The 16,571-nt window shown below is 45.2% G+C and overlaps 1 protein-coding gene and 1 pseudogene across 1 annotated transcript; one reads left to right on the top strand and one right to left on the bottom strand.

Moving 5' to 3' along the window:
- Nucleotides 1-84: 84 nt before the first annotated feature.
- On the top strand, nucleotides 85-15,591 carry RSL1D1 (ribosomal L1 domain containing 1). The gene is made up of 9 exons (XM_078344736.1): nucleotides 85-203; nucleotides 1,266-1,405; nucleotides 4,402-4,540; nucleotides 5,630-5,778; nucleotides 5,870-5,971; nucleotides 9,733-9,826; nucleotides 9,913-10,038; nucleotides 12,867-13,160; nucleotides 14,762-15,591. Exons 1-9 carry the CDS (start codon nucleotides 123-125, stop codon nucleotides 15,086-15,088), a joined length of 1,452 nt encoding a protein of 483 aa, XP_078200862.1. The 5' UTR covers nucleotides 85-122; the 3' UTR covers nucleotides 15,089-15,591.
- Nucleotides 14,286-14,404, bottom strand: LOC118146625 (5S ribosomal RNA; annotated as a pseudogene).
- Nucleotides 15,592-16,571: the final 980 nt, after the last annotated feature.

Consider the following 16,571-nt stretch of genomic DNA (forward strand, 5'->3'; position numbering starts at 1 on the left):
GAAATAACGCACACGGCCTCCGTTCCCGCCCCCTCGCTTCCGGGTCTGTGCTTCGCTCGCGCGTGCGCCTCAGACGTATGTAGTGGGTTTCCGCACGCGCACCTTCACGAGGTGAAAGCAAAATGGAGGACTCGGCCGCGACTGCAACCTCCACCTCGACTCCAGCTGCCCCGACAGCACGGAAGCAGCTGGACAAAGAGCAGGTGAGTGGTTCCTGGGGAGGGTGGCTTGGAAGCGGGGTGGCGGTCATCTCGTGAGGCGCAGGGTGCCAGGACCCGAGTGCGTGCTCGACAGAATCCCCCGGGGCTCTGGTAAGGTCGATGGCGGGCTGTGTGCCTCAGCTGTCTCTCCCGTTTAAATACGTGGGTGGGCGCCTGCTTCCCCACGGTCCTGCGGCCTTGAATTGGGTTGCAAATGTACTAGATGATGAGCTAAATGAGATCGACCTGGCGACCTGGCTTAGCTTCCCTATACTTAGGCCTTGGCCGAGTCGTTTACTTTTGCAGGTCTGTTAGCCGTTATTTAAAATGGGCCCTTCCGGTCCGCGCTATCCAGGATCGGAAGAGGCAAAGCGAGTACCGCATTTTGGCCAGGGGTCTGGCACAAGGTAAGAAAGTACTCAGTAGGCTGGGCGCGGTGGCTCACGCCTGTAATCCCAGCACTTCGGGAGGTGAGGCGGGTGGTGTGAAAAGTTCGAGACTAGCCTGGCCAACATGGTGAAACCCCACCTCTACTAAAAATACAGAATTAGCTGGGCGTGGTGGCGGGCATCTGTAATCTCAGCTACTTGGGAGGCTGAGGCAGGAGAATTGGTGGAACCCGGGAGGCAGAGGTTGCAGTGAGCCGGGATCTCGCCGTTGCACTCCAGCTCGAGCGACAACAGTGAGACTCCGCCTCAAAAAAAAAAAGGAAGAGATAATAAATGCTAAATGCATTCGCTTTGTGCTTTTCCTGGGATTACTGCTTTCATCACCGAGGGCAGGAGGAGCATGTTTCCGTTTGGCCCAGTCTCTTAAGTAGAAGAGACGCCCTGCCATAGATGGTGCTGGAAGTGGGTACTTGTTTGACGGATTCTTAGAATTCTCTGAATATAAATTGCAGGATCCTAATAGATAAGGTTATGGAGGTTACCCCTTGAAATAGAAGTTGGAAGGGAAAAAGTAGAAAGTGTGGGAGGGGACAAATGCTGTTAGATTGAGAACATTCACTTATTCGTGTAAGTTATTGTGAGAACATTTCACTTATTTGTCTTCTCCACTTTGCAGGTTAGAAAGGCATTGGACGCTCTCTTGACACATTGCAAATCCAGGAAGAACGATTATGGGTTGCTTTTGAATGAGAGTGAAAATGTATTTTTAATGGTGGTATTATGGAAAATTCCAAGTAAAGAACTGAGGGTCAGATTGTAAGTTGTGGTTTTCTCCCTTTGCTGTTTTTATCTGCCTGTTCATTCTTTGTAATTCGAACAATTCTATGGTATTTTCTAATGGAAACTTCGCAAATTTTTAATAAAAACGAGACACGAAGTAAAACAACATCTAAAAGAACCGTAGAGGATCGGTGAGGTGGTGGACGCCTGTAATCCCAGCACTTTGGGAGGTTGAGGCAGGTGGATTACCTGAGGAATTCAAGACAAGCCTGGCCAACATGGTGAAAGCCTGTCTCTTCAAAAATACAAAAACTAGTGAGACATGATGGCAGGTGCCTCTAATCCCAGCTACCCAGGAGGCTGAGGCTGGAGAGTCACTTAAACCCAGGAAACGGAGGTTGCAGTGAGCAGAGATGGCTCCATTGCACTCCAGCCTGGGCAACAGAGCAAGATTCAGTCTCAAAAACAAAAAAAAGAGAGTAAAAAAAGAATTGTAGGAATTCAGATATGCTAACATTTTCTCAAAATTTCACCAGTTTTCTGAGCTTGGTTGACAGCTAACCTAATCAGGTCTGTTGAATAGAAGACCTAGTGTTTGGAAGAATAAAGGTGAAATAAGTTAAACAGCTTTTTTTTTTTAAGAATCTTTTTATCTTTCCATGTCAAGCAAAATTTCCTTGAGGCCTCAATTTACTCCTTTATTCACAGACAATAAAAAACTGCAGTGGCTCCTTTGTATGAAAAAGACAGGCCGGACGCGGTAGCTCACGCCTGTAATCCCAGCACTTTGGGAGGCCGAGGCGGGTGGATCACGAGGTCAAGAGATCGAGACCATCCTGGTCAACATGGTGAAACCCCATCTCTACTAAAAATACAAAAAAAAAAATTAGCTGGCCATGGTGGCGCGTGCCTGTAATCCCAGCTACTCAGGAGGCTGAGGCAGGAGAAATGCCTGAACCCAGGAGGCGGAGGTTGCGGTGAGCCGAGATCGCGCCATTGCACTCCAGCCTGGGTAACGAGCGAAACTCTGTCTCAAAAAAAAAAAAAAAGACATCCATGGTGGTTATATAAAATGCTTCTTCAGAACATAGGTTGTAAGCCTAAGAAATTAGTTAAACTCTTGTATTTTATTTTCTGTAAGATGTAGCATAATTATGTTTGCTCGTCCCCCTGGTTTATGTTTATTTCATGTTTTTTGGTTTCACTTCTTTTCTCTCTTTTTTAAAGACACAGGGTCTTGCGCTGTTGCCCAGCTGGAGTGCAGTAGTGAAATCTGTGTTTACTGCAACCTCAACCTCCCTGACTCAAGTGATCCTCCCACCTCAGCTTTCTGAGATGTTGCCCAGGCTGGTCTTGACCTTGGGCTCACACAGTCCTCTGGCCTCAGTCTCCCAAAGTGTTGGGATTACAGGCATGAGTCACTGTGCCTGGCTTGTTTTAACTGTTTCAGTTCTTTATTTTCTTTCTTTTTTTTTTCCTTTTTTTTTTGAGACAGTCTTGCTCTGTCACCCAGGCTGGAGTGCAGTAGCGCAATATCAGCTCACTGCAACCTCTGCCTTCTGGGTTCAAGCTATTCCCCTGACTTAGCCTCCTGAGTAGCTACGACCATAGCTTCATGCGGTATAGCTACATGCCTCCATGCCCGGCTAATTTTTATATTTTTTTGTAGAGGTGGAGTTTCACCATATGGGCAAGGCTAGTCTCTATATTATGATCCACCCAACTCGCCCTCCCAAAGTGCTGGGATTACAGGCATAAGCCACCATGCCTGGCCTTCAATTCTTAAAAATTGTTTTGGGCTGGGCCCAGTGGCTCACACCTCTAATCCCAGGACTTTGGGAAGCTGAGGCCGGCGGATCACTTGAGATCAGGACTTCGAGACTAGCCTGATCAACAAGGCAAAATCCCGTCTTACTAAAAATGCAAAAATTAGCCCGGCATGATGGCAGGTGTCCGTAATCCCAGCTGCTTGGGAGGCTGAGGCACAAGAATTACTTGAACGCAGAAGGCAGAGGTTGCAGAGACTCCAACCTGGGTGACAACTAGACTCCATCTCAAAAAAAAGTTATGTTGGCTGAAGGTGGTGGCTCACACCTATAATCTCAGCATTTTGGGAGGCTGAGTGAGGTGGATTGCTTGAGCCCACATATTTAAGACCTGCTTAGACTACCTGGCAAAGCCCCATCTCTATGAAAAATACAAAAATTACCTGGGCCTGTGCCCAGCTGGCACACGCCTGTAGTTTCAGCTGTGCTGGAGGCTCTTGTGAGCTATGATCACACCTCGGCACTCCAGCCTTGGCAACTAAGCAAAACCCTGTTTCAAAAAAAAAAAAAAAGAAAAGAAAAAGTTATTATCATTATGGAGCTAAGAGTTTTACAGAAGGTAAAATTCTGAACCAGGCCTGTCCTGATGAAGCTAGTTTAATAATAATTATATGTGCAGGAATTTGGATGTCTTTGCTATTTTAATTCTTGTTGTATCCCAAGTGTTAATTGATGTTTGGGCCTGTGTGCGTTTGTGATTTGCTTACCATTACAAGTGAGGTGGTTTTTTTGTTGTTGTTGTTGTTGTTGTTGTTGTTGATTTGAGATGGAATTTTGCTCTTGTTGCCCAGGCTGGAATGCAGTGGTGTGATTGGGGCTCACTGCAACCTCTGCCTCCTGGGTTCAAGCAGTTCTCCTGCCTCAGCCTCCCGAGTAGCTGGTTTTATAGGTGTCTGCCACCACTCCCAGCTAATTTTTTGTATTTTTAGTAGAGATGGAATTTCACCATGTTTTCAGGCTGAACTCGAACTCCTGACTTCAGGTGATAGACCCACCTTTGCCTCCTAAAGTGCTGGGATTACAGGCGTGTGCCACTGCTCCTGGCCATGAGATGTATTTTTAAATGTTGGTCTCGGTACAATATTTGCTTCTAGCATGACTAAAGTTACTTAAATGACACTAAGTTTATTGTGTATTCTGTATAATACAAACATGCACAGTGTCTGTAATAATGCTTTCCTCAGTTTCTTTTCACGGATTTTGTAGGCCCTTACCTCATGGTATTCGATCGGATTTAGAAGATATCTGTTTATTTACGAAGGACGAACCCAATTCAACTCCTGAAAAGACAGAACAGTTCTATAGAAAGCTTTTAAACAAGCATGGAATTAAAACCATTTCTCAGGTAGGAAGCCTGGTTAATATTTCCAAGTTATTTAGAGGATTTAATTCAATTGAAACTATGTCACAAATACATTACTATATTTCCTAGTATTTTTCTTCTACTTTTCTGTCTTTAATTTAATTTGTGGTGGTGTGTACATCAGTAGCTTTTATATCTTGCAAGTTATAAAAGGGTGGCTCATGTCATTCCTTTTGGAGCATCTTGTTTTTCTCTGATTCACTGTTTTGTAGTTGATGTACTTACCTTTTTTACTCTCTGGATGTAAGGGATCTAAGTTTTTTTGTGTGTGTGAGATGGAATTTTACTCTGTCTCCCAGGCTGGAGTGGAATGGTGCGATCTTAGCTCACTGCATCTTCCACCTCCCGGGTTCAAGCAGTTCTCCCTCTTCAGCCTCCCAAATAGCTGGGGTTACAGGCACATGTCATCATGCTAAGCTAATTTTTATATTTTTGTAGAGACGAGGTTTCACCATGTTGGCTAGTCTGGTCTTGAATGCCTGATCCCAGGTGATCATCTCACCTTGGCTTCCCAAAGTGCTGGCATTACAGGCGTGAACCACTACACCTGGCCTGGATCTAAGTTTCTTTAGCTGGGGTCCTTTCTTATTTATCTCAGTGTTCCCAGCATGTAGCATAGTGCCTAGCACATTTTAGGCATTCACATGTTCAGTAAAGTATGAGAGGAATGGCTCTGGGACTTTTTTTTTTTTTTTTTTTTTTTGAGATGGAGTTTCACTGTTGTTACCCAGACTGGAGTGCAATGGCATGATCTTGGCTCACCACAACCTCCGCCTCAATTCTTCTGCCTCAGCCTCCCGAGTACCTGGGACTACAAGCATGCACCACCATGCCCAGCTAATTTTTGTATTTTTATAGAGACAGGGTTTCACTTTGTTGACCAGGATGGTCTCGATCTCTTGACCTCATGATCCACCCACCTCGGCCTCCCAAAGTGCTGGGATTATAGGCCTGAGCCACCGCGCCTGGCTTGGCTCTGGGACATTTTTAAATACAAATATAAATTGTTGCATAAGTATTTCTTCTTGTTTACGTTCCTAACTTTTTGTTTTTATTCTCTATGCTTCTTAGATTATCCCCTTCCAAACTCTAAAGAAGGAATATAAACCCTTTGAAGCCAAGCTCCGCCTTCTGAGCACTTTTGACTTCTTCCTTACTGATGCCAGAATTAGGCGGCTCTTACCCTCACTCATTGGGAGACATTTCTATCAAAGAAAGAAGTAAGTTTCTTAGTAATAAATGGACTTTAGCAGCTTGAAATTTCTAGGTATGTTGTATGCATTGTATTCTGAATGCCTGTGTTTTTTATAGAGTTCCAGTATCTGTAAACCTTCTGTCCAAGAATTTATCAAGAGAGATCAATGACTGTATAGGTGGAACAGTCTTAAACATTTCTAAAAGTGGTTCTTGCAGGTAGGTAAAAGGCATTCATGTGTGCCTCCTTCAACCTTGTATTTGACAATGATTTTATATACTTTTTAAAAAGATTTTGTTAATGGTACCAGATCCCTTTTTAAAACTAAAATCTATTCCTTAGAAGTGATCAATTCTCAGGCCACGTGCAGTGGCTCATGCCTATAATCCCAGCACTTTGGGAGGCTGAGGCAGGAGGATCACTTGAGCCCAGGAATTGAAGACCAGTTTGGGCAACATAGACGCCCTTCTCTACAAAAAAATCAAGAACATTAGCCAAGTGTGCTGTTGCACCCCTGTGGTCTCAGCTACACAGCAGGCTGAGGCAGGAGGTTAAGGCTGCAGTGAGCCCTGGTCTTGTCACTGCCCTCTAGCCTGAAAGACAGAGCAAGACTGTCCTTAAATGAGTGTAATCTGTTGAACTTTGCTGTGTTCTAGAACAATGCTGTCTGATAGAATGTTCCACTGTGATGGAAATGGTCTGCATCTGTGCTGTCTCACACAGTAGGCACTAGTTGTATGTAGCTTTTGAACAAGTGTAATGTGACTACTGTGTTAAGGACTGAATTTGTAATTACTTTAAAGTAGGCAAATATAGCTAGTGGCTGAAGGTCACTGCACTGGACAGGACAGCTCCAGATGCTAAGGAAAGCAAGGAGAGTAAGATGAATGCTTAGAGAACATGAGTAGTTTTGGGCTTTCAGCTTGTGCTTTATTTATTTGCCATTGCACTCAGTGGTGCAGTTGTACCCTCCAACTCCTTGGGTCAAGCAGTCCTCCCACTTCAGCCTCCTGAGTAACTGGAACTACAGGCACATGCCACCATACCTGCCTAAGTTTTTAATGTTTTGTAGAGGCAGGGTCTCACTACATTGTCCCTTCTGGACTTGAACCCCTAGACAAAACCAGTCCTCCCATCCTGGTCTCCAAAAGTGTTGATTATAGGTGTGAGCCACTATACCTGGCCTCAGATTGTCCTTTAAAAGCACCGTATTACTCCTTAAAGTGAAGATCCGCCTCATTCTTGGTTTAATTTCCTATTAAGTGAATTCAGCATTTATTCTGTTCATCTGTCTGTTTGCTATCTGTGTTGTCACATTCATTTAACCTTACCCAGGATACTGAGCTAGGCGAAGCCCCCACACCTAGCCTTTCTTACTAGAACAGGCGTTTTAGGTTAGTGATTGCTTCCGACCTTTGGGTGAGCAGAGGATATGGCTTAGGCTATTTTATTAGGCTGTGAAGTGGGTTAATTTTGTATGCTTGGCCGTATACCATCTTGGAGAGGTAGGGCAAGTTTTAAATGTATTGAAAATATGTTTTATGAAGTAGTTCACCTGCTGACTGCGGTGTGGAGCTGGGTAGCTGCCAGAAGGGCAGAGCTCTAGGGCACTGCCCTTCCACCCAGAGATACCCAGGAGCCCATCATGCATAAACATGGTCACACACAGCAGAAAATGGAACCACAGAGACTTCTTGCCTCTGCTTACTAGGCAGGCCTGACCCCAGCGTAGTGTCTTCAGGTAGAGCAGAGAAGGGTGCAGGGTGGGCAGGACAGGTGGTCTCTGGTGTCTTCTGCCTGCTGCTGGGAAGCCCTTAATCGGGTGTAATGAAGTAGCCGAGAAGCATTGGTCATTGGGCCTGGACCCCTACTCCTTTGCTTAAAGGCTGATGTGAAAATAGTGGCTCGTAGAAGTGGTTGACTAGAAGGTCAGACTTTGTTTATGGGACCCATGAGTATCTGGGAGAAGGGTATGGTACCCCGGAGGCAGGTAAAGGAGCATCAGTCTCCTGCCACTGGGGATTTTCCAAGGCAAAAGCAACAGCTTAAAGAAAGTTGCAGACAACTGAGAAAAAAATCGTTCTTTCATTTCCTCTCTTACCTTTCCCCAGCATAATAATTTATTTTCCTCCTCCACTTCTGTTATTCCCCCTTCCTCCTTCATCACCATCTTTCCATCTGGGACACCCAGGTGTGCTCGCAGGCAGGTGGTAACAGGCTCAGGGAGTGGGCACTGCCTAGTTTTTGGCTGCAGAGAGAGAGGAGCAACAGCTGGTCTCATCCTCATTCAGACATTGTGCCAACAGTGAGCCTCCCTTCTGGCTCACTTCATTTTGGCACCAGCGCTGAGCACTGAGCCCTCCAGGCTTTCCACTTGGCTTCTTGCCTGCACTCTGCTTCACCTGAAGGGATGGTCTTGCTCTTAGCCAAAAGACACTATTCCACCAGGGACAAGAACTATTTATTCTTGAGTGGAGCAGTAGAACTAGAGAGAGCAGGTGACCCTCCTGGAGGTAGGTCTCCTCAGAACAGCTTGACGGTGGACTCAGTGACCTGCGGTTGTCTAAGATAAAGATAGAAACTCTTCTGGCTCAGCCTCCTGGTACTCCTAGCCTCACATTTAGGTGCTACTAGCTCTTTAATCACTCCGTCAGCTGGCCATAGTGGCTCACACCTGTAATCTCAGCACTTTGGGAGGCCACGGTGGGTGGATCATTTGAGGTCAAGTGTTCAAGACCAGTGTGGCCAACATTATGAAACCCCATCTCTACTAAAAATACACAAATTAGCTCTGTGTGGTGGCTTGTGACTGTAATCTCAGGTACTAGGGAGACTGAGGCAGGAGATTCGCTTGAACCCAGGAGGCAGAGGTTGCAGTGGGCTGAGATCTCACCACTGCACTTCAGCCTGGCGACAGAGCAAGACTCCATTTCAAAAAAAAATCACCCCCTGATGATGTGACATTTTATTTAAGGTAGAAGGAATTTCTAGAATATGAAAGATGACAATATATATTTAGGTCAGGCATGGTGGCTTATGCCTGCAATCCCAGCACTTTGGGAGGCCAAGGCAGGAGGATCACTTGAGCCGAGGAGTTCAAGACTAGCCTGGTGGATCACTTGAGCTCATGAGTGAGAACCCATCCCTACAAAAAATACAAAAATCACCTGGGTGTCCTGTAGACCTAGCTACTCTAGAGGCTGAGGTGGGAGGATTGCTTAAGCCCAGGATGTTGACTGTGCCACTGCACTTCAGCCTGAGCGACAGAAAAAAACCCTGTCTCCAAAATGAAATAAAGTATATTGAGAACCTAAAGGTTTTGGCCGGGCGCGGTGGCTCAAGCTTGTAATCCCAGCACTTTGGGAGGCCAAGGTGGGTAGATCACGAGGTCAAGACATCGAGACCATCCTGGTCAACATGGTGAAACCCCATCTCTACTAAAAATACAAAAAATTAGCTGGGCACGGTGGCGTGTGCCTGTAATCCCAGCTACTCAGGAGGCTGAGGCAGGAGAATTGCCTGAACCCAGGAGGCAGAGGTTGCGATGAGCTGGGATCGCGCCATTGCACTCCAGCCTGGGTAACAAGAGCGAAACTCCCTCTCAAAAAAAAAAATAAAAGAGAACCTAAAGGTTTTAATGGTTTGTTTTTTGTTTTTCAGACTGTTTTGCTCTGTTGTTACCCAGGCTGGAGTGCAGTAGGCAGATCTGGGCTCGCTGCAGTCTTGAGCTCCTGGACGCAGGTGACTTTTCTGCCTCAGCCTCCTTAATAACTGGGATTATAGGCATGTACCATCATGCCCAGTTAATATTTGTTAGTGTGGTAGAGACAAGGTTTTACCATGTTGCCCAGGCTTAATGTATCTACCTTAAAAAAAAAAAAAAGAACTTGAGGATTATGTATTTATATTTTTCATATGCCTGCCTGATTTTGAAAAAATGGTTTTTAAAAATCTTTTCTAATACTGTATTAAATTTCAGTGCTATACGCGTTGGTCATGTTGGAATGCAGATTGAGCACATCATTGAAAACATTGTTGCTGTCACCAAAGGACTTTCAGAAAAATTGCCAGAGGTACAGTATTGCAGGTGCATCCATTGATTGTTCATTTAAAAGAAACAAAGCATATATAGATGATGTTACTGTTTCCTTTGTTTCAGAAGTGGGAGAGCGTGAAACTCCTGTTTGTGAAAACTGAGAAATCGGCTGCTCTTCCCATCTTTTCCTCGTTCGTCAGCAATTGGGATGAAGCCACCAAAAAATCTATGCTTAATAAGAAGAAAAAAGTTAGTAGAATTTAAAATACTCACAGGATGAATAATCAAGGCGGTAAACTCAGTGCCTGGGAGAAGGAAGTAGACTGTCATCCCTGCTCGACTTTTCTGTTATCTTTTTCTGGTTTTCTGGTGGTTGTCCTTTTATGTTCATGGTTCCCACTTTATATGAGGTAGTTGATATTAGTATCAGTAATTCACGTTAAGATTTATTGATAAATTGGATGTTTTTGAAATTTTTGTTAGATCCCGTGCTTGCTGGTTTTTTTAGAGAGATAGGGTCTGGCTCTGTCCCTCAGGCTGGAGCACAGTGGCGCCATCAAGGCTCACTGCAGCCTTGACCTCCTGGGCTCAAGTGATCCTGTGTCAACCTCCCGAGTAGCTGGGACTACAGGCATGCTCCACCACACCCACCTAATGTTTTAATTTTTTTGTACAGTCATGTTCTTCCTATATTTCCCAAGCTGATCTTGAACTCTTGGGCTCAAGTGATCCACCTGCCTCTGCCTCCCAAAGTGCTGAGATTACAGGCATCAGCGGCTGTGCCCAGCCTGGGTTAACTGGCTTTTGAGAGGGCCTCAGTTAAGTTCCTATCACATATTTCCAGTCATAGAAACATCACCTTACTTCTAAATAAAGACCAAAACACTTAACAATATTAAACATTGAAATAAATGTGAGCTATTTATACTTTCGAGGCAGTAACAAAAGCAATAGAGATAATTACCCAGTCCATCCAGGGTTTTAGGTACCTGGAGCTTAATCCTGACAACTCAGGGAAAAGGGTGACAGGCAAGAGCCAACCCTAGGAAAGAAAAGACACAATTTCATCACAGGACACACGCATATACCCACATTCACTGGGACTGTGACTAGGATAATTTTAACACACCAGTTCACCTAATGTTCACATATTGGGGTTTGGGAGGGTATGCTGACTGACACCTCCTGAGGTTGGTTTGTAGGTTTTCAGTATTACTAATACTCGAGCAAAAGAAGCTTTCGGAAGGAAAAAAAAAAATCAGTTTTGGCTGAGCACAGTGGCTCATGCCAGCACTTTGGGAGGCCAGGCAGGCCAGATCATGAGGTCGAGAGATCGAGACCATCCTGGCCTGTGTGATGAAACTCCATCTCTGCTAAAAATACAAAATTAGCTGGGCATGGTGGCATGTGCCTGTAGTCCCAGTTACTTGAGGCAGGATAATCGCTTGAACCCGGGAGGCGGAGGTTGCGGTGAGCTTAGATGGTGCCACTACACTCCAGCCTGGGCAACAGAGTGAGACTTTTTATCTCCAAAAAAAAAATTTAATTTTTTGCTAGTTGTTAGACTGATCTAGGGTTTCTCTCTTCAGCCATGTTAATTGTGTCCAACAAAGTTGTAATTTTGTTTTTGAGACAGTTTTGCTGTCTCCTGGACTGGAGTGCAGTGGCATGATCTCAGCTCACTACAACCTCCACCTTCCAGGTTCGAATGATTGTGCGTCCACCTCCTGAATAGTTGGGACTATAGGCACATATCACCGTGCCCAGCTGATTTTGTGCTTTTACTAATGCGGTTTCACCATGTTGGCTAGGCTGGTCTGAAAGTTCTGACCTCAAGTGATCCTCCTGCCTCAGCCTCGCAAAGTTCTGGGATTACAGGCATGGGCCACCGCATCCAGCCAAGGATTTTTCTTTTTCTTTTTTTTTTTTGACAGTCTTCCTTGGTTGCCCAGGCTGGAGTACAGTGGCATGATCTCCACTCACCGCAACCTCTGCTTCCTAGGTTCAAGCAATTCTCCTGCCTCAGCATCCAGAGTATCTGGGATTATAGGAGCGTGCCACCATCCCCGGCTAACTTTTTGTATTTTTAGTAGAGATGGGGTTTTGCCACGTTGGCTAGGCTCGTTTCAAAGTCCTGACCTTGTGATCCACCCACATTGGCCTCCCAAAGTGCTGGGATTACAGGCGTGGGCCACCGCGCCCTGCTGGATTATTCTTACTTTGAGACGGAGTTTCACTCCTGTTGCCTAGGCTGGAGTGCAATGGCCCCATCTTAGTTTGCCGCAACTGCCGCCTGTGGGTGTTCAAGCAATTCTCCTGCCTCAGCCTCCCAAGTAGCTGGGATTACAGGCATGTGCCACCATAACCAGCTAATCTTGTATTGTTAGTAGAGACAGGGTTTCTCCATGTTGGTCAGGCTGGTCTCAAACTCCTGACCTCAGTGCTGGAATTACAGGCATGAACCACAGCACCCAGCCCGATTATTATTATATTTTTGGAGATGGAGGTTCTCTCTCATTGCCCAGGCTGGAGTGCAATGGCACAATCTCAGCTCACTGCAACTTCTACCTCCTGGGTTCAGGCAATGCTCCTGCCTCAGCCTCCTGAGTAGCTGGGACTACAGGCGTGTGCAACCATGCCCAGCTAGTTTTTTTGTATTTTTAGTAGAGACGGGGTTTCACCATGTTAACCAGGATGGTCTCGATCTTTTGACCTCGCGATCCACCCAGTTCGGCCTCCCAAAGTGCTGGGATTATAGGCGTGAGCCACCATGCCCGGCCGGATTATTCTTTATACTCTCTAAACTGTACTGTGTTTCAGAAAAATCTCTAAACTGTATACTTTAGATAGCCAGATTCAAAAATACAAATGTATAATTTACTGCATAAAATTCATATTTGACTGTGAGTCAAAAACTGTGGTTGAGGTTCCAGTGCTGATAAGGGAGTTTGTTCTCTATACAGATAAAGGTCCATTCATGGAGTTATGGATAATCAGAACTGCAAGTGGTGAATCTATGCCATTTGTTAACCAATAGAAGTGTTCCTGCTAAAACTTTTTATGATGTGTTTTGCCAGGAGGCAAGGAAAAAACGAAGAGAAAGAAATCATGAAAAACAAAAGGAGAGGAACAAAATCAGAAAGAAGAAACAGGCTAGCAAGGCTGCATCAGTCCTTAGTAAAGACACCGTGACACCTGAAGGTGGTGACGCTACAGTGGAGAAACCTGAATTGAAGAAGGAGCAGACCCCAGGACATGGGAAGAAAAAGCGTGGCAAAGGAAAAGCTCAAGTTCAAGTGGCAAATGACTCCGAAGATGAAATTCCGCAGCTGGTACCAATAGGAAAGACTCCAGCTAAGGAGAATGTAGAGGTATTGTTTTTAATATTGAATATTCATAATGGATTGGTTCAGTGGCTACTTTTAGGCAGGCACTGTGCTGAGCAGTGAATGCTGAAAAATACTGGAACAACTATGAAGGTAGTTATCATCTCATGATTTACTGTCTTTTTTTTTTTGAGATGGGGTCTTGCTATATTGCCCAGGCTGGTCTTAAACTCCCAGGCTCTAGCAATCTTCTCACCTTGGCCTCCCAAAATGCTGGGATTACAAGTGGGAGCCACCGCACCTGGCCCCAACTGGTTGGTTGTTGTTGTTGTTAAGATGGAGTCTCACTGTCACCCAGGATGAAGGTGGCATGATCTCAGCTCACTGCAACCTTCACCTCCCTGGTTCAAGCAGTTCTTCTTCCTCAGCCACCCGAGTAGGTGGGATTACTAGTGTGCATCACCACACCCACCTTATGTTTGTGTTTTTGGTAGAGCCAGGGTTTTGCCATGTTGGCTAGGCTGGTCCTGAACTCCTGGCCTCAGGTAATTTGGCCTCCCAGAGTACTGGGATTACAGGGGTAAGCCACCACGCCTTGCCCCCAGTTGGCTTTTACACAGAAAATTTGGGAACCCCTGCCCTAAACCATGTGCCAGGGATGTACAGCTACATTTGGAAGAGTCTGAGTTTGCTCCCAGGTGCCTCCAGAAGTCCTTCCCATCAGACATAGGTTATAGGGAAAGGTGTTTTTCCTCTGAGAACCAGGAAGACCTCTGGGTGTTCTTTTTTTTTTTTTTTTTTTGAGATGGAGTTTCGCTCTTGTTACCCAGGCTGGAATGCAATGGCGCGATCTCGGCTCACCTCAACCTCCACTTCCTGGGTTCAGGCAAATCTCCTGCCTCAGCCTCCTGAGTAGCTGGGATTACAGGCATGAGCCACCACACCTATCCCTCATTCTTTTTTTTTTTTTTTTTTTTTTTTTTTGAGAAGGAGTTTGGCTCTTGTTGCCCAGGCTGAACTGCAATGGCACAATCTCCACTGACTGCAACTTTTGTCTCCCAGGTTCAAGTGATTCTCCTGCCTCACTCAGTCTCCTGAGTAGCTGGGATTACAGGTGCCCACCACCACGCCTGGCTAATTTTGTTTTGTTTTGTTTTGTTTTGTTTTTTAAGCCTACAGAACCCGGTATTCCTAGGTGATCTCTCATCCAAGTACTAACCAGGCCTGACCCTGCTTAGCTTCTGAGATCAGACGAGATCGGGCGCGTTCTGTGTGGTATACCTGTAGACTAATTTTTGTGTTTTTAGTAGAGACAGGGTTTTATTATGTTGGCCAGGCTGGTCTCGAACTCCTGGCCTCAAGTGATCCGCCTGCCTTGGCCTCCCAAAGTGCTGGGATTACAAGTGTGAACCACTGCACCCAGCCTCCCTCATTCTTTTTTTCTTTTTTTTTTTTTTTTTTAATTTTTTTATTTTTGGAAGTACTGTTGTTTGTAGCCTCTCTCATTCTTAATGGTGGAATACAGCTCATCTCTGTCATCATGCTGAGGTGTATACCTTTTGGGTGTTAACTAATGAAAACAGTAACTCCTAGAATTAGTGTCAGGTTCTGTGGTCTTTTTCTATATTATACTTTCTTCTTCCCAGATTCAAAAACATGCCACAGGAAAGAAGTCTCCAAAAAAGAGCCCTATTCCCAGCACACCTCGTGGGAAGAAAAGAAAGGCCTTGCCAGCATCTGAGACCCCAAAAGCTGCAGAATCTGAGACCCCAGGGAAAGGCCCACAGAAGAAGCCAAAAATCAAAGAAGAGGCAGTGAAGGAAAAAAATCCTTCGCTGGGGAAAAAAGATGTGAGACAGACTCCTAAAAAGCCAGAGGCCAAGTTCTTCACCACTCCTAGTAAATCTGCAAGAAAAACTTCCCACACCCCCAAAAAACGGCCCAAAAAAACCAAAGTACCCCTGTCAACCTAAAGTCAGATTCAACCAGAAGGGAACCTCAGAGCTTATTAGAAACACTCAAGTCCTGACCCCATTGGCATCCTTCTCCTAGTGTCAGGCCTAGACTTAAAGATTTTTTAAAAACTTCCATAGGTAATTCTGACGTTATGTTCCTGGGTATAGTAATCTATTTTTAAATTGTCCTTCTGTGTGTTTGCTAACATAATAGAAGAAATATAGAGTGCTTCTCCATGGTTGTTCAGCACTTTGGGAAGACAAGGTGGGAGTATTATTTGAGCCCAGGAGTTTCAGACCAACCTGGGCAATATGTGAAATTCCATTTCTACAAAAGGAAAAAAGATGGTGGCATGTACCTGTGCTACTCAGGAGGCTGAGGTGTAAAGATCAAGGTGAGCACAAGAAGTCAAGGCTGCAGTGAGCCATGATCACACCACTGTGCTCCAGCCTGGGTGACAGTGTGAGACTTGTCTCAGAAAAAAAAAATAAAGTTTAACATTGCTTTGCTTCTGAGTATACATACTGGTGGCTTTCTGCATCATGTGAGTCTGACTCGAGGTCTCTGATGTGACCCTTTTCCTCATCTACTCAACCATCACATGGACTCCATCACACTCCTTTGTCTTCATTCCCAAAGTGGCCCAGTGAGAGCCTTGATGGATAAGAATCAGCTGCTGAATTTAGGAGAAACACGAGTTTCTTGGCCCTCATGCTGAGCTTGTTGGTCTAAGCTTGAGTCACTGCATGAGCATGCATATGGGAAGGGAAATTAACATGGAGTCATTTATACAGCTACTGAATATACCTACAGGAGGCAAGAACATGATTTATCTTCCCTTCCCCTCTTCCACGTTACTCCTCAGTCCATACATGTAGATTTGCTTATGTATGATAACGCTAAGGAAACTTGGGAGAGTAGACTTTTTTTTTTTGGAGGCAGAATTTCACTCTTGTTGCCCAGGCTGGAGTTCAATGGTGCAATCTCAGCTCACCACAACCTCTGCCTCCTGGGTTCAAATGATTCTCCTGCTTCAGTCTCCCAAGTAGCTGGGATTATAGGCATGCACCTCCATTCCCAGCTAATTTTGTGTTTTTAGTAGAGATGGGGTTTTTCCGTGTTGGTCAGGCTGGTCTCGAACTTGACCTCAGGAGATGTGCCCTCTCCCAAAGTGCTGGGATTACAGGCATGAGCCACCCTGTCCAGTCAAGAGTAGACTATTATTGTTTGCACAATTGTCAAGTATATTCTGAGGCAGTGAACTTTTAGGTACTAATCCTTTCACTGCATGTGAATAGGTATGCATCTATAGTAAGTTATAGATTGACTGCAGTGCAGGAATATGCTTGAATGCAAAAGGCTGAAGTGGGGCATCATGTGGGTGCTGGGTGTCTGGCTCACATCTGTGTTCTGAGCACTTTGGGAGGCTGGTGGATTGCTTGACCCCCAGAGTTTGAGACCATCCTGGGCAACATGGAAAACCTCATCTCTACCAAGAAT

Source organism: Callithrix jacchus, chromosome 12 (genome assembly GCF_049354715.1).
Source record: "Callithrix jacchus isolate 240 chromosome 12, calJac240_pri, whole genome shotgun sequence".
Classification (NCBI taxonomy): Eukaryota; Metazoa; Chordata; class Mammalia; order Primates; family Cebidae; genus Callithrix; species Callithrix jacchus.

Bases quoted from the DNA above. Each gene is read 5' to 3' on its own strand.
- RSL1D1 (XM_078344736.1), top strand. From the start codon at position 123: ATGGAGGACTCGGCCGCGACTGCAACCTCCACCTCGACTCCAGCTGCC. The intron at 10,039-12,866 runs GTTAGTAGAATT...GTGTTTTGCCAG, and splicing joins TGCTTAATAAGAAGAAAAAA to GAGGCAAGGAAAAAACGAAG. The intron at 13,161-14,761 runs GTATTGTTTTTA...TCTTCTTCCCAG, and splicing joins CAGCTAAGGAGAATGTAGAG to ATTCAAAAACATGCCACAGG.